The 25,307-nt window shown below is 45.2% G+C and overlaps 1 protein-coding gene across 3 annotated transcripts in view; it reads right to left on the reverse strand.

Moving 5' to 3' along the window:
• NDST1 (N-deacetylase and N-sulfotransferase 1) overlaps positions 1–25,307 on the reverse strand; it is a 71,302-nt gene that overhangs the window by 4,163 nt on the left and 41,832 nt on the right. For all 3 annotated transcript variants that reach the window (XM_059061500.2, XM_059061501.2, XM_059061502.2), the window contains exons 5-14: positions 18,836–18,990; positions 18,011–18,196; positions 16,263–16,391; positions 14,780–14,962; positions 13,755–13,851; positions 12,426–12,549; positions 10,324–10,498; positions 7,235–7,405; positions 6,463–6,572; positions 4,740–4,842 (exon numbers count right to left, since the gene is read on the reverse strand). In XM_059061500.2, the coding sequence (XP_058917483.1) occupies positions 4,740–4,842; positions 6,463–6,572; positions 7,235–7,405; positions 10,324–10,498; positions 12,426–12,549; positions 13,755–13,851; positions 14,780–14,962; positions 16,263–16,391; positions 18,011–18,196; positions 18,836–18,990 (1,433 nt within the window). The remainder of the gene's footprint in view (positions 1–4,739; positions 4,843–6,462; positions 6,573–7,234; positions 7,406–10,323; positions 10,499–12,425; positions 12,550–13,754; positions 13,852–14,779; positions 14,963–16,262; positions 16,392–18,010; positions 18,197–18,835; positions 18,991–25,307) is intronic.

Raw genomic sequence — 25,307 nt, forward strand, 5'->3', positions numbered from 1 at the left:
TTACTCAGCCATAAAAAAGAAGTAATTCCATCTGCAGCAACATGGTTGGACCTAGAGACTGTCATACTGAGTGAAGTAAGTCAGACAGAGAAAGACAAATATCATATGATATCACTTATATGTGGATCTAAAAAAAGGGTACAAATGGACTTATCTACAAAACAGAAGGAGTTACAAACTTATGGTTACCATGGGGTAAGGGGGGGAGGGATAAATTGGAAAATTGGGATTGACATATATACACTATTATATATAAAAAATAGATAACTAATAAGGACCTGCTGTATAGCACAGGGAGCTATACTCAATACTCTGTGATGTCCTATATGGGAAAAGAATCTAAAAAAGAGTGGATATATGTATAATTGATTCACTTTGCTGTACACCTGAAACTAACAACATTGTAAACCAACTATACTCCAATAAAAATTAAAAAACTAAAACGAAAGAATAAAATACCTAGGACTAAACCTACCTAAGGAGGCAAAAGACCTGTACTCTGAAAACTATGGGTCACTGATGAAAGAAATCTAAGACGACACAAACAGATGGAAAGATACCATGTTCTTGGATTGGAAGAATCAATATTATCAAAATGACTATACTACCCAAGACAATCTACAGATTCAATGTAATCCCTATCAAACTACCAATGGCATTTTTCACAGAACTAGAACAAAAAAATTTTAAATTTGCATGGAGACACAAAAGACCCCAAATAGTCAAAGTAGTCTTGAGGAAAAAAACAAAAACAGCTGGAGGAATCAAGCTCACTGACTTCAGAGTATACTACAAAGCTACAGTAATCAAAACATTATGCTACTGGTACAAATATAGAAATATAGATCAATGGAACAGGATAGAAAGCCCAGAAATAAACCCCAACACCCATGGTCAATCTATGACAAAGGAGGCAAGAATGTACAATGGAGAAATGAGAGTCTCTTCGACAAGTGGTGCTGGGAAAACTGGACAGCTACATGTAAAAGAATGAAATTAGAACATTCCTTAACACTATACATGAAACTAAACTCAAAATTAATTAAAGACCTAAATGTAAGACCGGATACTATAAAACTCTTAGAGGAAAACAGGCAGAAGATTCTCTGACATAAATCGCAGCAAATATCTTTTTGGATCCATCTCCTATGGTAATGAAAATAAAAACAAAAATAAACAAATGGGACCTAATTAAACTCAAAAGCTTTTTACAGCAAAGGAAACCATAAACAGAATGAAAAGATAACCCACAGAATGGGAGAAAATATTTGCAAATGATGGGACTGACAAGGGATTAATCTCCAAAATTTACAAACAACTCATGCAGCTCAATATCAAAAGAACAACCCAATCAAAAAATGGGCAAAAGACGTAAATAGATATTTCTCCAAAGAAGACATACAGATGGCTAAAAAGCACATGAAAAGATGCTCAACATCACTAATTATTAGAGAAATGTAAATCAAAACTACAATGAGATATCCCCTCACACCAGTCAAAATGGCCATCATTAAAATATCTACAAATGACAAATGCTGGAGAGGGTGTGGAGAAAAGGGAACCCTCCTACACTACTGGTGGGAATGTAAATTGGTACAGCCACTGTGGAGGTTCCTTAAAAAACTAAAAATAGAACTACCATAAGACCCAGCAATCCCACTCCTGGGCATATATCTGGAGAAAACCATGGTTCAAAGGATACATGCACCCCAATGTTCACTGCAGCACTAATTTTTTAAAAAATTTATTTTTGGCTGCGTTGGGTCTTTGTTGCTGCACACAGGCTTTCTCTAGTTGTGGCCAGCAGGGGCTACTCTTTGTTGTGGTGCATGGGCTTCTCACTGCAGTGGCTTCTCTTGTTGTGGAGCATGGGCTCTAGGTGCGTGGGCTTCAGTAGTTGTAACACATGGGCTCAGTAGTTGTGGCTCGTGGGCTCTAGAGCCACATGCTCAGTAGTTGTGGCGCATGGGCTTAGTTGGTCTGCGGCATGTGGGATCTGCCCGGACCAGGGCTTGAACCCATGTCCCCTGCATTGGCAGGCAGATTCTTAACCACTGCGCCACCAGGGAAGTCCCTGCAGCACTATTTACAATAGCCAAGACACAGAAGTAACCTAAGTGTCCGTCAAAAGATGACTGGATAAAGATGATGTGGTATATATGCACAATGGAATATTACTCCACCATAAAAAAGAATGAAATAATGCCATTTGCAGCAACGTGGATGGACCTGGAGATTCTCATACTAAGTGAAGTACGTCAGAAAGACAAATACCATATCACTTACATGCAAAATCTTTAAAAAAAAAATCATAAAAATGAACTTATTTACAAAACAGAAACAGACTTACAGAATTAAAAAACAAACTTATAGCTACCAAAGGGGAAAGGTGGAGGGGGTGGGGAGGATAAATGGGGAGTTTGGGATTGACATATACACACTACTATATTTAAAATAGATGACCAACAAGGACCTACTGTATAGTACAGGTAACTATGCTCAATATTCTGTAATAACCTAAATGGGAAAAGAATTTGAGAAAGAATAGATACATGTATATGTATAACTGAATCACTTTGCTGTATACCTGATACTAACACGTTGTTAATCAACTATACTCCAATATAAAAGTTTTTTAAAAAGGGAAACATACTAGAACACTCCCTCATACCACATATAAAAATAAACTCAAAATGATATAAAGACCTAAATGTAAGACATGACACCATAAAACTCCCAGAAAAGTAACAAAGGCAAAATATTCCTGTCATAAATCATAGCAATGTTTTCTTCAGTCAGTCTCCCAAGGCAAAAGAAATAAAAGCAAAAAAAACCTAATATAACCTAGGAAAACTTAAAAGCTTTTGCACAGCAAAGAAAACCATCGACAAAACGAAAAGAGAAAATATTTGCAGATGATGTGACCAACAGGGCATAATTTCCAAAATATACAAACAGCTCATACAACTCAGTATCAAAAAAACAAACAATCCAATCAAAAAAAGGGCAGAATGGGACTTCCCTGGTGGTCCAGTGGCTAAGACTCTGTGCTCCCAGTGCAGGAGGCCCCGGGTTCGATCCCTGGGCAGGAAACTAGATCCCACATGCTACAACTAAAAACAAACAAACAAAAATCACGCATGCTGCAACTAAGACCAGGCACAGCCAAATAAGTAAAAATAAAATATTTTTTTAAAAAAGGAGTAGTGCAGAAGAACTAAATAGACAGTTCTCCAAAGAGGACATACAGATGACCAACAGGTACATGAAAATATGTTCAACATCACTAATTATTAGAGAAATGCAAATTAAAACTACAATGAGTACCACCTCACACTGGTCAGAATGGCCAAAATTTAAAATCTCCAGACCATAAATGCTGGAGAGGGTGTGGAGAAAAAGGAACCCTCCTACACTGTTGGTGGGAATGTAAATTGGTGCAACCACTATGGAAAACAGTATGGAAGTTCCTTAAAAAACTAAAACTAGATCTATACAATATGATCCAACAATCCTCCTCCTGGGCATATATCCAGAAAAGACAAAAACTCTAATTTGAAAAGATACATGCACCCCAATTTCATAGCAGCACTATTTACAATAGTCAAGATGTGGAAGCAACCTAAGTGTCCATCAACAGATGAATGGATAAAGAAGATGTGGTGTATATATATATATACACTATAAAATACTACTCAGCCATAAAAAAGAATGAAATATTGCCATTTGCAGCAATGTGGATGGACCTAGAGAATATCATACTAAGTGAAGTAAGTCAGACAGAGAAAGACAAATACCATATGATATCACTTATATGTGGAATCTAAAGAATAAATCTACAAAACAGACTCAGAAAACAAACTTATGGTTACCAAAGGGGAAAGGGAGAGGGGAGGGACAAATTAGGAGTATGGGATTAACAGGTATACTGCTATATATAAAACAGATAAGCAACAAGAATTTACTGTATAACACAGGGAACAATATTCAGTATCTTGTAATAATGTATAATGGAAAATAATCTGATAAAAAAATATATATATATCACTGAATCACTTTGCTGTGCACCTGAAACTACCACAATATTATAAATCAACTATACTTCAGTTTTTAAAAAATTACCAAGGGGTAATGGGAAAAAAAAAGGAAATGTAACCAGAGTCACAGTGTGTGCCTTTTCCCCTATAACCTTATACATGCCATCCTCTCCTACAAGAATGCCTTACCCTTCCATGCCATAGGTCCAAATACTACCCCATCCTTCCAGGCCCAAATACTACCCCATCCTTCCAGGCCCAACTCCAGAGACACCCCCCCATCCCCCCCACCTCATCTGAGAAGCCTTCTTACCCATCCAACTTCAAGTGGCATGTCCTTGTTCTGAAGTCTCACAGCACTTGTTCATACCTAACTATACAAAACACTTCCTCCCTTGTATTCTACTTATTGCCACATGTGACTCATTTCCCTCCTAGCCTAGGAGCTCCTTGAAGGCAAAGAACAGGTCTGATTCATTCTCAAATCCCCATAGCATTCAGCCCTTGTAGAAGAAATACTTATCTGACTAAATCAATTCTGATCCACCATATCCCCTAGCCCACATTTCCTCCTGTTAAGAACACCACCCAAGAAATGCCAAGGCCACTGAGTACTGGGTGTCAGGTAAAGAGAAGACTCCCTCCAGTACAGGGACCGCCATCATTTATTCCCCAGCCGCAGGCAGCAGGTCTGCTACTTACATCCAAGTCCATCTCTGGGTATTTCCGGCCCTTGCTTTTGCCTAGACACTTGGTTTTTCCTCCTTCTAGCAGTTGGCACCAAAATCCTTTCTTTGGATCAAACCTGTGAAGGTGGGGAAAGCCTGTGGATGGGAGCTGGCCCAGCCCAGCCCAGCCCCTTCCCACTTCAGGCATCTGTTTGCCCAAGCTTTGGCTCTGGGCTCCACTAAACACACCTGCCCCCTCTTCCCGGGAGAAGGCAGGCCACATGCTCTGAGATCTCTCTCCTCCTGACTGGGCAAGCTCAGTTCCTGTAGCAAATCCCTAACATGAACACTTCCCATCCTTCCTTATTCTGGGGATCCTCTTAGCACTCTCCAACTCAGGGGTGAGAACCCAGTAGGGGGAAAAACGTTTAGTGGAGGTTCTTTTGCTTTTTAATAAATTCAATCTTTATCAAGAACTGCTGTATCTACAGTTGCATTTAAGCATGTGCATCACTGGAAAGTTGGTTTTTCTTTAAATAAATTTCAGAAATGATAGAGCAAGACTGCCTTCAGAATTGAAGTCATGCTGGACCTTCAAAGGTATTTTTGGGAGAGGAGATCTGATGCTGTCATGGGGAGGAGAGGCATAATGGCATCAGAATTCAGTCCCAGATAAGGAACCATTAGAAGGTTCTTGGACATGAGGACAGAAGGAAAACAGAGTTCACATTTGGCAGGAGAGGGAGATAGGGATTTTTGAATGGGTCCCAGGGTAGGCACATGTGATGGTAATGGTGGTGATGATGATGATGAGAGTAGCTATCATTTACTGAGATTAGTACATCCCAGGCACTGAGCCAAGAGCCCCACCCACATGCTTTCATTCAAGACAGTGACCCTCTGGAGGTAGGAATTATTACCTTTATCCCCAAACTTACGGAGAAGCAAAGTGAGGCTTGAAGGATCTAAGACACACGTCCAAGGTCGACAGTTAAAGAAGATGTCTAGGATCCTAACCCAGGCATCTCTACTGCCACGGCCATACCCACAGCTGCTGCACCTTTCTACCCTCAAAGGGAAGGACTGACTACCGTTTTCCACCTTCCGTTTTCAACTTCCAAAGTAAGGAGAAGGGAATATTCTTGCTGAAGGGCTTTCCTAAGAAGGTAGCTGGGGAAGGTGACTATTTCTCCTTCTCTTGAGACTCCCTCATTCAGATGAGTGTGTCACCTGTCTGTGATATATCCTAGGAGACAGCCTCTCCCCAGCCCTGAGCCCCTCAACATAGGCTGGTGCTTATCCATCTTGGGACAGCGTTCTCAGTGCACTTGCACTGGGTTTTGAGTGATGGGAATGATTAGTCAATGACAATATTTATAGTATCATTTTCTTTAAATTGTATTGAAGTCATAATCTAATGATAAGAAACGATTGTGGGAATTGGAGTTGCTCATTGCTGGTCTAGCTTACTTAGGTAAAACACTCTGAAAATGTTCAGCCCAGAGTGAAAAGAACATCCCAGGTGTAGGACTGACCAGAGTAGAACAGTCATCACCACACTTTTTCTTGAGTCAATATCTTTATTAATACGACTCAAGTCTATTAACTTTCCTGCTAAACTGCCATCAGGGACATGCGTACTTTCTCACACTTGCTGACTAATCTGTGTTTCTCTCCTAATCATTCAAGCCTTTGGCTTTTGGGCCCAGGTGCCTGCTCAGGACATCCCCCTGTTGAAAGGCCAAGGTAACACTCACGCCAAGGTTTTGTGATAGTCAATGGTGTTCGTCACCCCAAGGAACTTTTGCACTGTGTCCATCACTTTGGCAGGTTCCGTTCGCAGCAGTTTGCCATCCAAGACCAGAATCTGGAAAAAAAAGAAAAAGGAGAGTGTGATCTGAACCTGTTTTCACTCCAGTAGCAAACAGGCCTCCAGTCTTCTGGGTCAGCAGCCATGGTTATAAATTGGGGACCCCACACTCCGTAGACTGCTTCCTCCTCCACCTGTGGGTGGGAGGTGTCCCCATGCCTCAGTCCTGGGCAGTCTAACTCCCTGCTTTCTGCCAGCTTCCTCTGACCGATGCCATCCTCTCCTAGGGTTTAGGCTATCGGCAAAACCCTGCCTGCCCCTCATATCCCTATGACACCCCCTCTCTGCCTCTCTCCAACTTTCCGGACCACATGTCACTCTCCTGCCTAAATCCTCCATGGGTTTCCCTAAAATCCTCAGCAATCTGGCCCCATCTACCTCTGAAACCAGGCTCTCCCTCCGTCACACACGCCTGTCTCCCTCACTCCCAGAGGCCTATCCCAGAGCTTTCTGGGTCCCCTTAGGGATACAGAGCCTGTTGTGATGGGACAAGGGCTTAGGATAAACAAGGCTGAAACCTTTGAAGACCCCAAAGATCTAACTCTCCAATGACACCATGTCTGGCCCTGTAACTGGTAAAAGAGATTTTGAGGCTCTCTGCTAACCGCCCAGAGCCAGGGCTGTGATTGCCCTCCTGAGGGTCAGGGACAGGCAGCTACCTGGTTGGCGTGAAAGGCGCTGAGCCAGCGCTCGATGTGGGTGGCATACCAGCCGGGGACCAGGCAGCGGTTCTGGAGGGCGCGCAGTTTCAAGGATGCATCGGGCACAGCAGTGATCACCTCGTGGAAGGTGTACTTCAGGGCTACTGGGTCATCATGGGCTCGCTGGTGCTGCAGACAAGGGGAGAGAGAGGGTCAGCATGTCACGTGGAGGGACCAAAGGAAGAGGCTTTTGTAGGACAGAAACCAGGAGGCAGCCAGAAGACCCTGAGCTGGAACCAGGAGCCCTGGGTTCAAGTTCTGGTTCTACCTGTCATTACCCTTTGACTTCAGGGAAGTCATAGCCCCTTGGAGCCCTAGTTTCCCCATCTTTGCGAGATGGGAGTTGGACTAGATCAGAGCTTCCAAATGCTGGTCACTTCACACCACCTCTGCGATTTCTGCCATATCCACAAACCACCTGTACATGCCAAGTCAACATGTTTCTTTACATTGAATCATCTTTCTTATTCACGTAAATGTATTTCAAAATAAAACTCAATACTGCCTCTATAAATAGAAAACTAGAATCAGTTGTCATACATAAAGGTAATCATTCATAAATACAATAAAAATAAAGCAATGTTCTCAAACACCAGGCAGATACAAATGTCTGCTACAGGCCCTTATACAGTCAGGAGGGTGGGGCCCCTGTGATGGGATTGGTGCCCTTGTAAGAAGAGGCACCAAAGAGGTCGCTCGCTTGCTCTGCCATGTGAGGACACAGTGAGAAGGTGGCTGTCTAAAAGCCAGGAAGAGAGCTCTCACCAGGAACCCAACCGACTGTCACCTTGATCTTGGACTTAGACTTCTAGGCTCCAGAACTGTGAGAAAAAAATTCTGTTGTTTTGGGCTTCCCTGGTGGCGCAGTGGTTGAGAGTCCGCCTGCCGATGCAGGGGACATGGGTTCATGCCCTGGTCTGGGAAAATCCCACATGTCGCAGAGCAGCTGGGCCCGTGAGCTATGGCCGCTGAGCCTGTGCGTCCTAAGCCTGTGCTCCGCAACGGGAGAGGCCACAACAGTGAGAGGCCCGCATACCGCAAAAAAACAAAAAAGAAAAAAAAAATTCTGTTGTTTAAGCCACCCAACCTATAATATTTTGCTATGGCAGCCCAAGCTGTCTAAGACAGAAGGATTGGGAAAGAATTGGAAAGGGGAGAACACCAGGTTTGAACCACCTAAAATAATGCCATGGGCAGTCGGCATCTGCAGAATTCCCAATTCCAGAGATCAGGAACCTGTCCACCAGGGGTAACCCTCACGAGCCCCTACACCTCCACTGAGGATCACACAGAGCTCGGGTGAGGGAGGTGCAATAATGGTGCATAACAGCTCCCCCTCCTGACTTCCCCTCTGAGGCAGGCCACTGTCCTTCCTTTCCCTCCAGCACCTTCCTGGATCCTCCTGGTAGGAATTAGTCCCCCTTCTCCTTATCCCGCCTTGACCGTGGACAGAAGAAAGAACAGGGTCTTAGACCTGGAGGAGCTGGGTTCAAAATGGCAGCACATGAACTTGAGCTAGTCACCTGGCTTGCTGAACCTTGGTCTTCTCATCTGTGAGAGGGGACATGCACAAAGCCCTCTGCCCTCTAGAAAACTGCCGTGACGCTCCAATGAGGTGAAGATGTAGAGCAGGAGCATTAGAACAGAATGGGGACAGACTTCACCCAGGGCCGCTTTCCCTCTACAGCCTTCTCCTTCCTCTTTCCTTCCCCCGATAAGAGCAGACAGCCAATCTCTGCTCATTGCCAGGTGGGGAGCACTCGGTAGAGCAGAAAAGAGAAGTGGCCTTTATTCCCCCAAAGACAAAGCCCAGAGGGAAGGAGAATATTGAGGTATAGACAGAAAGTCCTAGAGAAGCAAGTGGAAGAGAGAGATTGCCTGCCAGACGAGGAGGGTCCCCAGGCTTGGGGAGTGAGAGGAGAGAGAGAGAGGTCTGTGGGAAAGGAAGCAAAGAGGGTCTACACCTGCCTCCTGCCAGCCTGTGGCCACAGTGAGGCCCCAGAGAGGAGGCTCAGAGGATGGCCAGACCTAGAGGGACCTTCCTGGATCAGCTCTAGACGAGGAAGCCCCACACCCTGGCACTGTGGCATAATCCTAGGAAGACTGGCAGGCAGGGGAGGAAACTCCCAAAAGGCCAGAGCCTAAGCTTTCCTGTAAGCCCAGTGGAATGATGTTCAGAAAAAGTTAAGTCATTGAAATTAAAGAAAATTCTAGTTCTTACATAGTCAAGCAGGTACTAGGAATCACACTCTCTAGCACAAACTGCAGTCCATTTTAACTTCCTTACCTGATCGGGCATTTGCATTCTCCACTAAGAATGGCAGGTCCTGTGTCTTGTCCTTCTCTGATTTCCCACCCCCCTCCCACCCCGTGCCCAGCAAGGAGGCCACAGTTAGTATGAGCCCAGATCACTGTTCACCAAATCTAGGCTTCATCAAGATGGAACCAGCCTCCACCTCTTGTTGGTGTCAGAGTCAGAGGCAGGTCCCCAGATGAAGCTGGGAGGGTGAGCAGGTAACTCAGCTGGTATTCAACATGGATTTCTGCCTGGCTTCTCCTCTGGGCAGTGGAGGCGGGACCATTCTTACCCACCACGGCATTCCAGGAGCATACTGAGGGCTGGCACAAAGGAGGCGCATAATAAATATTTGCTGAGGGACTTCCCTAGTGGCTCAGGGGTTAAGAATCTGCCTGCCAATGCAGGGGACACGGGTTCGAGCCCTGGTCCGGGAAGATCCCACATGCCGCAGAGCAACTAAGCCCGTGAGCCACAACTACTGAGCCTGTGCTCTACAGCCCGAGAGCCACAACTACTGAAGCCCACGCGCCTAGAGCCCATGCTCCGCAACAAGAGAAGCCACCGCAATGAGACGCCCGTGCACCACAATGAAGACCCGACACAGCCAAAAATAAATAAATAAAATTTAAATTAAAAAAATAATAAATAAATACATACATACATACATATATATATTTGCTGGTATTTATTGGTGGCTGAGCGGTAAGACAGAGCCCGTACCCCCACCCAGGGCCCCACCCCGGCTCACCTGGTACCAGGAATAGGCTCGGTCTGCTGGGTTGATGAGGATGGTCAAGACCTTGGCCTTGGGTAACAGAGCAGCTGCCCGCCGGGGAGCCACTTCCGAATCAAAGTAGTTGGCGCTTTTCTCAAAGTAGAAGTCAGAGGTGGTGTTGGAGGGGATAGGGAAGAACTCCATGTACCTGCAGGAAGCCCAGAGAGCCTTGCTCGCAGGCAAGACCCAGGATGAAGGGGCCTGAGGGATGCAGCTGGGAGGGCTGCGGTGGCTGGGGGTGGAACTTGAGAAAGCAAGCGGGCACATGGCTCTCAGTCAAACAAGGACTCACTTCTGGCAGGGGTCCTAGACGAAGTGGCCACTTGGCAGTCTCCCTTTTATGAACTCATTCCTTTTTCGGGGAGACTCTGGGGTCAGGAGGATGTGAAGACTTGTGGGTGTGGTATGGGTGGCAGGGTATGGGAAGGGGGCTGCATCTTTCTATCCTAAATGGGATGGTCCCAGAGTGAAACTGGCAGGGCCCTAATTCTCACTGCCGCTAGGGGGCAAGCGGGGATGCCTCTGACCCGGGGACGCCAGCACTGAGGGGAGGGATGCCCTCTGCTGCCTCCAGACTGACCTCTGATGGTGCTTTCTAAGCTGCTACTGTGTACCAGGAGAGAGGCGGGGATGGGGTTCACCTCTTGCCACCCAAACCCCCTCCCCAGCCTCATACGGGTGAACCTGATAGCTTCCCAGATGAACCTCCCACATCCCACCCAGAGTGACTATCCACACCCGTCCTTTGAGACCACCTGTAGGTTGAGGGCCCCTCATAAAACTAAGTGAACACTCCAGACCCTCCCAGGAGCACTTACTGAGGCAAAATAGAGGTACAACTTCAGGGGTTTATGGGAACCAAAACCCACAAAGCCTACCCTAGTTAAGGGTGTAGGATCCCTACTCTATCCTGTGAGACAGGGTTTCTCTTAGGTGGTCCCAGGGACCCCTTTATCAGAAATCAGAATCACCTGGGGGCTTGTGAGATTCCTGCACCCCTACAAACAAAATCAAAATCTTGAGAATGGAGCCGAGAAACTGCTAGCTCTCTCACATTTCTGAATTTTCTTTACAAAATAGCATTTTTACGTCCACAATCCATCGTTTGTTATATCTAAATGGAGAAAGCTCTGAGAAAGAAGCTTTTTTCCTAAGTTTGTAGCAAAGACATTTGGCAGCAAAACCTGACTTATGAATCTCACTTGGCATAAATATTCACATACTTTGCTACAGGTATATTAATGTATTTGCTAATGGACATTGCCCCAGACCTTGGTGAAGGTGCTGTTAAATATACTGTGTCTCTCTAAATCCGGAAAGAGATGACTTTCAACAATGCATCTGGCTACAGTGCGTTTCAGATAAGAGATTGTGGCAATATTGGAGCGAGAAATAGACAGGTAGATTGACAGACAGATGATTGATTGATTGAAAAACAGACAGCTAGAAAGAGACTGATGGAAATACACAAAGAAAAATACCACAACACAAACAGAAGAATGCCCATGATATCTCTACTCAGGTAAACCATTGACATAAAAATAACAAACAAGAGTAATACATGTGTTACAACCGCTGGTGACAGGTTCTGGTGAGAATATGCAATTTCAACCACCTCCCCAGGAGACTCCTTGAAGGCTAGAAAGCCACCTCTGAAGGGCTCACAAGAACACCTCCTGCTCCACAGTCAGCCATCCACAGTAGGAAGGGCCAGTCTTCGGGTCAGAACCCTTGGATTTTAGCCCCAGCTCTCGGGACCTCAGGCATGTCCCTCTTCTCCTCTGGGACTCAGGGTGTTTCTGTGCAGGCAAGGGAGGGCCTGGACTCTGATTTCTAGTATTCTCAGAGCCCAGGCAATAATGTAAAGGGGCAAAGGGCTTACTCATCAACTATCCCATCTGTGACCAGGCTCCATCATCATGACTCAAGGGTCACCGTGTTTTGTCCCTGTTTACAGGAACTAGCTATGTGTAAGCAAGCGCCAGCTGCTTCCTGCTGTGGCCACAGCAGACCTCCTCCTGGGCAGACTCCATGGCGACCATCCCATCCCACTGTTGACAGAAAGGCCCACTCACCAGTCGATGCCTTTGTGATAGTTGTGGCCATTAAAAAACTGGATCTCCTCAAAGGTCTCGGAGCTGGGGTAGTTGCTGCTGAGGTCGGGGTGCATGCCGAGGAACAGGTAGAGGGCTGTGGTACCTGCGGGGAGGGAAGGTAGGTGAGACCTTGGCCCAGCACCCCAACAGAAAGATGGAGTCTGAAATTCTGGGTTCTGGTCCTGGCTCTCCATTACTCACTGGGAGATACTGGAAAAGTCCCTTCCCTTCTCTGGGTTTAGTTTCTTCATCTCTACCATGAAGGAATCATACTAAACTCAGGATGGGCAAATACATGGCTTGCATGTGGGCACGCCAACTCCTGCATCCACTGCAGACATCACTAATCCATCATGGCATTCTTCATCACTAAACAAAGACTTGGCCTCAGAATCCTCTCATCACTGTACTCCAGCAGTCATGTCTACTTGATTACTGTCTCCTCATAATCCAGGAATTAGATGGTTTCTGCTGGTCCCTTCTGGCTCTGGCACTTGGGAGGAACTCAAGGACAAGGGAGTTCCAGACTCTCCAGTGTGCTGATATGAAATTCTTGAAGGGCTAAGAAATCTGGCTCAGATGCCTCCTCTTTGGGTACCCTTCCCTCACTCATACTCCCTCCCCTAATTGACAGTACAGGACTGACCCCCTCCTTTAGAGAGTTCATTCCTTTCCTACATGTGAGTCTACAGTTAATATGCTATAATGAGAGGTTCCAGAAGAGAAGGAGACTACAGAGTTTGGTGATCAAGAGTATAAGTTTTGGGGTCACAGAAACCAGGGTTCCAGACCTGGATCTGCCATTTCCTAACTAAATGTGTTAGGGAAATCACTTAACTTCTCCGAGCCTTGAGTGTTTTGTCTGTAACATGGGAGTACCCATCCATGCCATATAGTGCACATGGTAAATACTTAGCAACCAGCTCTCCTCTACTCCCTCCTGTACCTCTGGCAGACATGACTAATTGATCACAGTCTTCTTTGCTCTGAACCAGTTTTGCCTGGCACTTCTCCACCTTGCAGAGTAGCTGATCTGGGCTTCTCTGATTTGACTCTGAGACTCCCAGCAGGACACAGGGAGAGCTCCCTGAGGCTGTGGTTCAGGACAGATAGAAGAATCCAATGCCCAACCTCTATCCTCTTCCCACCTCCACATTGATGGGCAATTCATGTTCACCCCAGCTACACTCTCGCTTCCTGAGAAAGAGGGGGCAGATTACTGGGGAGTGGGACTAGGGCATGGTGGCCCCCAGAATCCTGTGGCTGAGAGAGCAGGCCCTGGGGGCGGCTGGTCAAGAATGGAGAGACCTGTTTTCTGGGGACCAATGATGAGGAGCTTTGGGAAGCGGTCACATGTCTTCTCCTTGGACCAGATGTCTTTATGGCGTTTGTCTTCACAGGGATCCTAAAACAATAGGGGAAGAGATGTCAGGGGTGCCCAAGAATGGACACTGGACTCCCACTGCACATGGATATGTGGCTCTCACAGCTCTGAATGACAAGTGTAACTGCATGTGCGCTTGTCACATCCCCATCTTGGGACACTGAATGGCTGGCAGGCAGTGACCATTTCTAGTCAGTCTCACGCTCCCAGACATAGCCTAGTAAAATGCTCAGCACAGCACTTGGCTCATGAGCTCCTATTGTTAAATTTAAAAGTTCAGCAAGAGGTCAGCAAACTTTCTCTATAAAGTTTAGTAAATCTTTTGAAATGTTTAGTAAATATTGTATTTTAGGCTTGGGTGCTATCCGGTCTGTTGCAACTACTCAACTCTGCTGTTGAAGCTTGAAAGCAGCCACAGATGGTACATACAAGAATGAGTGTGGCCATGTTCCAATAAAACTTTATTTACAAAAACAGACTGCAGGCCAGACTGGCTCACAAGCCATGATTTGTGGACCCCTGAGACCAACAATTCCAGCTTCTGCTTCCAGTTTTTGACAGCGCCCTGGGGCAACTTCCCCAAGAACTGTCCCCAAGCCCTCTGATCAGTCCCCTTTCCCACGCTCAGAGCCTGCTGGAGTGAGAAGGTACATGCCAGGCAGGGCAGCTGCTTTCCACACTTGTTTACACTGTGTTCACCTACAGTTCTGTGGTGCTGTTTTTCAGAGGCTGTGAGTATGCATGCACATAGGTCTGCATGAAAGGTCTAGTGTGCACAAGAACAAGCAAGCATGCCCACGCTGGTGAGCAACTGTGCACCTGAGTTTACACTTGAGAGAGCCTGAGGGCCTGAGGACTGAGTCCCTGAGACCATACCTGGGGTGCATGCCTGTGGGTGGTAGGCCTTCCATCCCTGCAATGAGGCACCCAGGCCACCCATCCCACGCACCTGCCAGAGCGGGTCCTTCTCCTCAGAGAAGATCTGGAAGTACTTCTGGGCTAGCTGCACTGGGGGCAGTGTCTGCAGCCGGAGGTTGGTCCAAGAGTGTAGGAAACGCACCAGGTGCTTGAAGGTGTACAGGCCCAGGCGGTCGTTCCCGTAGTTGGACAGGTGCGTCATGAAGATGCTAATCTGCTCCAGGGAGGGAAGATGCAAAGCAGGGCCAGTCAGCCTCTGAGCCCCTTTCACTACCTTTACCCCCACTTCTGACCCTCTGGTCTTGCTTGAGCTTGTAGGGCCGTGCTCAGTGACCAGTCCAAGGTTCACCGGGGCCGTCAATAAACTCACTGTGTGAGCTTGGGCTAGGTACAGCCAGGTGAATCTGGTCTGACACCTGAAAGGGGAAGCTGACCTCCTGTGCAGTCATATGGGTGCTCTTTTCTACTTTTTTGGCAGGAGGGTAAGGGGGTTCATGGAAGCTAAGGGGTACACGGTTACCCCATAAAGCTTATAATACCACCACTTGATATCTATCTAATATTATTAAAACATGGATGATTATTTCCATTTTACAGATAAGGAAAGAGAGACCCAGAAAGTTCAGCTGAACTTTCAGCTGAACTATATATATAGTGCATTTTAAACAATCCATCTATCTATGTAGATATATAGTTTAATATAGAGCTTAACAGATTCAGTTTACTATGTATATTTATACAATATTTATATATTTATACACACACACAAAGACTGGAAAAAGAACACAGACAAAAATGCCAACACTACTGGAATTCCCTGGTGGCTCAGACTAATAAGAACCTGCTATATAAAAAAAAAAAATTAAATTAAAAAATTTAAAAAAACAAACAAACAAAATAACAAGTAAAAAAAAAAGGGGGGGGACTTCCCTGGTGGTGCAGTAGTTAAGAATCCACCTGCCAGTGCAGGGGACACGGGTTCGAGCCCTGGTCCGGGAAGATCCCACATGCCGCGGAGCAGCTAAGCCCGTGCGCCACAACTACCGAGCCTGCACTCTAGAGCCCGTGAGCCACAACTACTGAGCCTGCCTGCTGCAACTACTGAAGCCCGCGTGCCTAGAGCCCATGCTCCACAACAAGAGAAGCCACCGCGATGAGAAGCCCGTGCACCGCAACGAAGAGTAGCCCCCCGCTCACCGCAATTAGAGAAAACCCGTGCACAACAACGAAGACCCAATGCAGCCAAAAATAAATAAATAAATTTTTTTTTTTAAGTGCCAACACTATTATATGGAAGTGCAAGATTATGAAAGGGAAAAAAAGACTGCTCAGATTCTCTACCAAGGTCATGCAGAGGAGCGGGGACACAGCCAGGGCTAGAGTGAGAGTTTCCCAACTCCTGGACACATACTTGCTCCTACCCCTCCCCCCAGGCCTGGGAAGGCCTGCCTCGGCTGCAGACAACTGTCCGGCAGCCCCTCCTCGCCGCCAGCCAAGGGCTGTGGAGCACTCACAGGGTTGAGGAGCACTGTGAGGAAGAGTTCGCCTCCGTTGATGATCTTGTCCAGCTCGCTGGAGCCGCCTGGGTACTCATTGTAGAAGATCGTGTGTGTGAAGAGGCCGCAGGTCTGCCGTGGGAGGACCTGAGGATGGGGAGGGAGAGAGGAGCTATGGCTTCTCCAGGCATGGATGGTGACGAGCAGGGTCACCAGAAAGGTGACCTCAGAAAGGCAGCCTCTTGTGTGACCACACACACCCCAACCCTTGGGGGTCTTTCTCCACCAAAGACCTGCAGCCTGTGACACTCCCCCAAGTGAGCCCAGGGGCCCTTGCCATTTTACATATGTAAACACTTTTCATATTTCTCTGTACAAAATGAGCAGACTCCAAAGTAACAGGGACAGGCAAGTGAGAATGTTTATGGAAACTTGGACTGTGTGCCCAGCGAGGGTCCCTGCCCCTCTCTAGAGCAGCTCTCCCAGGAACACTCTGTGACTTCTCTCCTGGCTTTAGAACCTGCCTTGTAGCACTCTGGTTGTACACTGGTTTAGCTGTTTAGTATGTGATCCAGGAGGGCAGAGCACTCACCCGTCTCGTCACCGCCTCATCCCCAGAGTCAGTAGAACACCTGGGAGGTCAGTGGATAGATTGATGCAGGCATGAATCTGGCCTTCCCATAGCTGCCCATCTGGACTGATGAGAACCGTCTAGCCACTCCAGTGGCTGAGGCCAAAAACCTGGAGTCATCCTTGCCTTATCTCTCTCTCCCCCACACTCTATATCCAACTCATCAGCAATTCCTGTTGGCTGTAACTTCTAAATATATCCAGAATGTGATCACGTCCCAGCATTGCACCCTGGTCCAAGCCACTATGCCTCAACGGGAAGACTGCAGCGGCCTCCTAACTGGTCTCCCTGCTCCCCACTTGGCCCCCTAAAGGCTTTGCGACTCATAGCAGCCAGAATGATGGAAATCCTCTTAAAATATGAGTTAGATCATAAGAGCACTCCATTCAAAACCCTCCCATCACAGACTAAAAGCTAAAGTCCATCCAGTGGCCTTATGTTGCCCTGCATGATCTGGTCCATCAATCACCCCTTTGACCTCATCTCCTACCACCTCCTCCCAACTTGCTCCCTTCCAGCCATACTTGTCTCTTAAGTGGTGCTCAAAAACCACGCAGCACAAGCCTGCCTCAGGGCCTCTGTACTTGTTTTCTCTGCCACGCATGCTCTTCCTCATGTAGCAGTGTGGCTCATTCCCAGGAAGGCTCTCCCTAACCATCCTGTTTAAGCTTCTCCTCTCCTCAGCACTCCCTGTCTCCATTCCCTGCTTGATTTTTCTCCACAGCATTTATGCCATCTGACCATTGTATACTTTACACAGTTATGAACGCACTGTCTCCTGCCACTAGAATGTCAGGTCTACAAAGGTGAGGACTTTTGTTGATGTTGTGCACTTCAGTATTCTCAGTGTGTAGAAAAGGGACAGACACACATTTTACATAAGCCAACAAATGGATGAGACAGAGGCCTATCCCAGGCCCATTAAAGAATGCTCATCTCCTGATCCCCTGTCACAAAAGCATAGGAGTAGCTCATGAAAGAGGCAGACTGGTAGTCCTCCTTCTCTGGGATAGAGAGCCTCAGGTGACAGAGGGGACAGTAGAAACTGGCCTGAAACCCCTAACCAGCTCCCCAGACTCATGCTTCCCAGGATGGCATGTGCATACCCGCCTCCTGGGCTCTGGGCCACACTCACCATGATGCCATTGTGGATGAAGCCGCGGCGGTAGCGGGCTGGCTTCAGGTGGGGGTACTCCTCCGTGCTGGTCACACGGATGTTCCACACCTGCTTCCAGGCCTCGTACAGCTGCACGTGCACAGGGTACACACCCGAGTGGTGGGGCGCCACTGCGTACCCCATGTCTGTGGGAATGCCGTGCTCCTGGGGAGAGGAGGGCCAGGGCAGGGTGAGCACAGGATTTCTTCCCCTCTGGGCTTTATCTCCCCTTTGCAGAGAAAAATCAGAGGCTAGAACAGGTCTGAGCCCTTGAGGTGCAGATGGGGAAGCTGAGGCTCAGGGCCCAGAGTCTCGGAAAGAGGCACCAGCCGAGCCAGGACTCCGATTCGGCCCAACGTTCACTTCCTCCAGCACCAGGAGTGAGGAACAAGAATGGGTGCTGTTCCTGCCTCTCTTGGCCTCTGACTGGCTGGTGGCTCAGGCTGAGCCAGCAAGCAGCCCTCATCCCCTCCTTGCTGGGCATCTCCTCCAGCCTTCTGGGGTACCCACTCTAGCCTGAAGATGAGAGCTTGGGCTCAGGAAGCAAACAGGCCTGGGTTGAAGTCCTGCACGGACCTCTTATTAGCTGGTATGGCCTCCCAGAGCTCCAGTTTCTTGTTTAAAATGAGGCTATTGAGATACCGGCCTCTTGGGATCCCTGTGAGGCTTCAATGAGACAGCAGCTATAAAGATGTTAGTAAAAAGCTGTCAGAAGAACTGCAAAAGCAGCACAAGGCCAGTAGTTCTGACCCCCAGCCCAGCCCCGAGCCCTCCCAGCTCTGCCCTGTAGGGAATCTTACTCACGACAGCGAACTTCTTGTTCAGGGCCATCTGCTCAGCCAGTACGGACTGGTTGTGGAAAAGGTGGGGCTGCATGTGGCTCCACATGTGGGGGAACCACCAAAACTCCTTCACGTACGACAGCAGCAGGTCATCCCCCGCGTCCTCAGCATCGGTACCTACAGCCCGAGCACAGGCAGCTCAGCCCGGCCCACCTGCCACGAGGCCCGGGGATGGGTGTGCACGGCCACAGCCCACATGAGAGCTGCTTAGAGCAGTTCCGTGAGCTACAGTGTAGGGCAGATAGAGCTCCAGTCCAGGGCCATGGATTCGAATATGGCCTTGACTCAGTGGGTGACTTTGGCCAAGTACTCCCCATCTCTGGCCCTTGGGGCCTGTCTATGCAATATGCAGTTCAGAGGCAATGATTCTAATGGTTTCTTCTAGCTCTGACTTGCCTGCTCTGATCCTATTCCTATTTTTCTACTGGGTCATTTGCCTTTTACTTATTGACTTGTAGATGCTCTTTGTAATATGTACAAGATGTTTAACTCTGTCTTGTGTATATCATCACTACAACTACATCTGATATGCTAAGGGTTAATAATATAAAAATACACACAGACAACCAAGTGTTGCTCTTATTGGGCTTTGGAGCTATGCTGCAGACTTTCCTCCCAGAACTGCAGACTAATAAGTTTTGCCTAGAATTCAAGAGAGGCTGTTCTCACTGTGGCCCACGCAAAAGGCAGCTCAAGGGAATGCTCAGTACAGACGACTACTCAGAGGCTGTTCCCTCCTGCCCAGTCCCAAGGGGCAGCTTGTGAGGACCTTGGGAAAGCCCCCAAGAGGAGGGCAAGTATGAATCAGGCAACCCTGAGCCTTCAACCTCAAATCTTAAGACTCAAAAATAAAAAATAAACTCATTCCAGATGAAGGAACAAGATAAAAACCCACAAGAACAATTAAATGAAATGGAGACAGGCAACCTACCTGAAGAAGAATTTAGAGTAATGATAGTAAAGATGATCCAAGATCTTGGAAAAAGAATAGAAGCACAGATTGTGAAGATACAATAGATGTTTAGCAAAGAGCTAGAGATTTAAAGAACAAACAGAGATGAAGCATACAATAACTGGAATGAAAAATACACTAGAAGGAATCAACAGCAGAATAACTGAGGCAGAAGAATGAATAAGTGAGCTAGAAGACAGAATGGTGGAGATCACTGCCACAGAACAGAATAAAGAAAAAAAAATGAAAAGAAATGAGGACAGTCTCAGAGACCTCTGGAACAACATTAAATGCACCAACATTTGCATTATAGGGGTCCCACAAGGAGAAGAGAGAGAGAAAGGGCCTGAGAAAATATATGAAGATATTTTAGCAGAAAACTTCCCTAACAAGAGAAGGAAACAGTCACTCAAGTCCAGGAAATGCAGAGTCCAATACAAGATAAACCCAAGGAGGAACATGCCAAGACACATATTAATCAAACTGACAAAAATTAAAGACAAAGAAAAAATATTAAAAGCAACAAGGGAAAAGCAACAAATAACATACAAGGGAATCCCCAAACGGTTATCAGCTGATTTTTCAGCAGAAACTCTGTAGGCCAGAAGGGAGTGGCACGATAAATTTAAAGTGATAAAAGGGAAAAACCTACAACCAAGAATACCCAGCAAGGCTCTTGCTCTGATTTGATGGAGAAATCAAAGCTTTACAGACAAGTAAAAGCGAAGCAAATTCAGCACCACCAAACCAGCCTTAGAACAAATCCTAAAGGAACTTCTCTAGGCAGAAAAGAAAAGGCCACAACTAGAATCAAGAGAATTACAAATAGGAAAGCTCACCAGTAAAGGCACCATAAAGTAAAGGTAGGAAATCATCCACACACAAATATGATATCAAAACCAGCAACTGTGAGAAGAGGAGAGTACAAATGCAGCATACTGGAAATGCACTGGAAATTAAGAGACCAGCAACTTAAAACAATCTTGTACATATATAGACTGCTATATCAAAACCTCATGGGAACTGCAAACCAAAAGTCTACAACAGACACACACACAAAAAGAAAAAGCAATCCAAACACAATACTAAAGATAGACATCAAATCACAAGAGAAGAGAACAAAAGAGGAAGGGAAGAAAAAAGACCTCCAAAAACAAGTCCAAAACAATTTTTAAAAGGGCAATAGGGGGCTTCCCTGGTGGCACAGTGGTTGAGAGTCCACCTGCCGATGCAGGGGACACGGGTTCGTGCCCCAGTCCGGGAGGATCCCACGTGCCGTGGAGCGGCTGGGCCCGTGAGCCATGGCCGCTGGGCCTGCGCGTCCGGAGCCTGTGCTCCGCAACGGGAGAGGCCACAACAGTGAGAGGCCCTCCTAGTGCGCGCACACACACACACACACACACACACAAAAGGGCAATAGGAACATACATTTCAATAATTACCTTAAATTAAATGGATTAAATGCTTCAACCAAAAGACATGGGCTCACTGAATGGATACAAAAACAAGACCCATATATATGTCATCTACAAGAGACCCACTTCAGATACAGGGACACAGACAGACTGAAAATGTGAAAATGAGGGGACAGAAAAAGATATTCCATGCAAATGCAAATCAAAAGAAAGCTGGAGTAGCAATACTCATATCAAACAAAATAGACTGTAAAATAAAGACTCTTACAAGAGACAAGGAAAGACACTACATAATGATCAATGGATCAATCCAAGAAGATATAACAATTGTAAATATATATGCACCCAACATAGGAGCACCTCAATATATAAGGCAAATGCTAACAGCCATAAAAGGGGAAATGAACAGTAACACAATAATAGTAGGGGACTTAACACCCCACTAACACCAATGGACAGATCAGCCAGGCAGAAAATCTACAAGGAAACACAAGCCTTAGACCAGATGAACTTAACTGATATTTATAGGACATTCCATCTGAAAGCATCAGAATACACTTTCTTCTCAAGTGCACATGGAACATTCTCTAGGATAGATGACATCTTGGGCCACAAGTCAAGCCTTGGTAAATTTAAGAAAATTGAAATCATATCAAGCATCTTTTCTGACCACAACGCTATGAGATTAGAAATTCATAACAGGAAAAAACACTGTAAAAAACACAAATACATGGAGGCTAAACAATATGTTACTAAACAACCAATGGATCCCTGAAGAAGTCAAAGAGGAAATCAAAAAATACCTAGAGACAAGTGACAATGAAAATACAACAGTCCAAAACCTATGGGATGCAGCAAAAGCTGTTCTAAGCAGGACGTTTACAGCAATACAATCTTACCTCAGGAAACAAGAAAAATCTCTGAATAAAGGTTATTCAGAGATTAATAGGCTAATAAGCAACTTAACCTTACACCTGAAGCAACTAGAGAAAGAAGATCAAAGAAAACTCAAAATTAGTAAAAGAAAAGAAACCATAAAGATCAGAGCAGAAATAAATTAAATAGAGACAAAGAAAACAATAGAAAAGATCGATGAAACTAAAAGCTGGTTCTTCAAAAAGAAAAACAAAATTGATAAACCTTTTGCCATACTCATCAGGAAAAAAAGGGAGAGAATTCAAATCAATAAAATTAGAAATGAAAAAGGAGAAGTTACACTGGACACCACAGAAATACAAAGGATCATAAAACAATGCTACAGGAAACTATGGGCCAATAAAATGAACAACCTAGAAGAAATGGACAAATTCTTAAAAAGCTACAACTTTCCAAGACTGAACCAGGAAGAAATAGAAAATATGAACATACCAATCACAAGTACTGAAATTGAAACAGTGATTAAAAAACTCCCAACCAAAGTCCATGACCAGAAGGCTTCACAGGTGAATTCTATCAAACATTTAGAGAAGAGTTAACACCTATTCTTCTGAAACTCTTCCAAAAAATTACACAGGAAGGAATACTCCCAAGCTCATTCTATGAGGTCACCATCACCCTGATACCAACACCTGGCAAAGATACCACAAAAAAAAGAAAATTAAAGGCCAATATCACTGATGAACATAGATGCAAAAATACTCAACAGAATACTAGCAAATCGAATCCAGCAACAGATTAAAAGGATCACACACCATGATCAAGAGGGATTTATCCCAGGGATGCTAGGATTCTTCAGTATCTGCAAATCAATCAATGTGATACACCACATTAATAAACTGAAAAATAAAAATCATACGATCATCTCAATAGATGCACAAACAGCTTTTGACAAAATTCAACACCTATTTATGATAAAAACTCTCAAGAAAGTAGGCACAGAGGGAACTTACCCTAACATAATAAAGGCCATATATGACAAACCCACAGCTAACATCATTCTCAATGGTGAAAAGCTGAAAGCATTCCCTGTAAGATCAGGAACAAGGCAAAGATGTCCACCATCACCACTTTTATTCAACATGATTTTCGAAGTCCTAACTATGGCAATCAGAGAAGAAAAAGAAATAAAAGGAATCCAAATTGGAAAAGAAGAAGTAAACCTGTCACTGTTTAAAGATGACATTATACTATATATAGAAAATCCTAAAGATGCTACAAGAAAACTACTAGAGCTCATCAATGAATTTGGTAAAGTTGCAGGATACAAAATTAATACAGAGAAATCTCTTACATTACTACACACTAACAACAAAAGATGAGAAAGAGAAATTAATGGGACTTCCCTGGCAGTCCAGTGGTTAAGACTCCATGCTTCCAATGCAGGGGGCACAGGTTTGATCCCTGGTCAGGGAACTAAGATCCCACATGCCGCGTGGAGCGGCCAAAAAGAAAAAAAAAAGAAAGAGATATTAAGGAAACAATCCCATGTACCATTGCATCAAAAAGAATAAGATACCTAGGAATAAAAGTACCTAAGGAGGCAAAAGACCTGTACTCTGAAAACTATAAGATGCTGATGAAAGAAATTGAAAATGACACAAACAGATGGAAAGATATACCATGTTCTTGGATTGGAAGAATCAATATTGTCAAGGCAATCTACAGATTCAATGCAATCCCTATCAAACTACCAATGGCATTTTTCACAGAACTAGAACAAAAATTTTTTTAATTTGTATGGAAAAACAGAAGACCCTAAATAGCCAAAGCAATCCTCAGAAAGAAAAACGGAGCTGGAGGCATCAAGCTCCCTGACTTCAGGCTATACTACAAAGCTACAGTAATCAAATCAGTATGCTACTGGTGCAAAGACAGAAATATAGATCAATGGAACAGGACAGAAATCCCAGAAGTAAACCCATGCACCTATGGTCAATTAATCTATAACAAAAGAGACCAAGAATATACAATGGAGAAAAGACAGTCTCTTCAATAAGTGGTGCTGGGAAAACTGGACAGCTACATGTTAAAGAATGAAATTAAAACATTCCTTAACACCATACACAAAAATAAACTCAAAATGGATCAAATAATGTAAGGCCAGATACTATAGAACTCTTAGAGGAAAACATAGGCAGAACACTCTTTGACATAAATCACAGCAATATCTTTTCTGATCCACCTCCTAGAGTAATGAAAATAAAAACAAAAATAAACAAATGTGACCTAAAACTTAAAAGCTCTGCACAGCAAAAGAAACCATAAACAAAATGAAAAGACAACCCACAGAATGGGAGAAAATATTTGCAAAGGAAGTGACTGACAAGGGATTAATCTCCAAAATATACAAAACAGCTCAGGCAGCTCTATGTCAAAAAAACAAACCACTCAATCAAAAAATGGGCAGAAGATTTAAATAGACATTTTTCCAAAGAAGATATACAGAAGGCCAAAAAACACTTGAAAAGAAGCTCAACATCACTAATTAGTAGAGAAATGCAAATCAAAACTACAATGAGGTATCACCTCACACTGGTCAGAATGGCTATCATCAAAAAGTCTACAAACAGGGACTTCCCTGGGGGTCCAGTGGTTAAGACTTCGTGCTTCCAATGCAGGGGATGTGGATTCAATCTCTGATCAGGGAACTAAGATCCCACATGCCATGCAGTGCAACCAAAAAAAAGTCTACAAATAATAAATGCTGGACAGGGTGCAGAGAAAAGGGAACCCTCCTATACTGTTGGTGGGAATGTAAATTGGTACAACCACTATGGACAACAGTATGGAGGTTCCTTAAAAAACTAAAAATAGAACTACCATATGATCCAGCAATCCCAGTCCTGGGCATATATCCAGAGAAAACCATAATTTGAAAAGATACATGCACCCCAACGTTCACTGCAGTACTATTTACAATAGCCAAGACACGGAAGCCACCTAAATGTCCATCAACAGACAAATGGATAAAAAACGTGGTACATATATACAATGGACTATTACACAGCCATGAAAAAGAATGAAATAATGCCATTTGCAGCAACGTGGATGGATCTAGAGATTATCATACTAACTAAGCCAGACAGAGAAAGGCAAATATCATATCACTCATATGTGGAAGCTGATTT

The sequence above is a fragment of the Kogia breviceps genome, chromosome 4, assembly GCF_026419965.1.
Source record: "Kogia breviceps isolate mKogBre1 chromosome 4, mKogBre1 haplotype 1, whole genome shotgun sequence".
Classification (NCBI taxonomy): Eukaryota; Metazoa; Chordata; class Mammalia; order Artiodactyla; family Physeteridae; genus Kogia; species Kogia breviceps.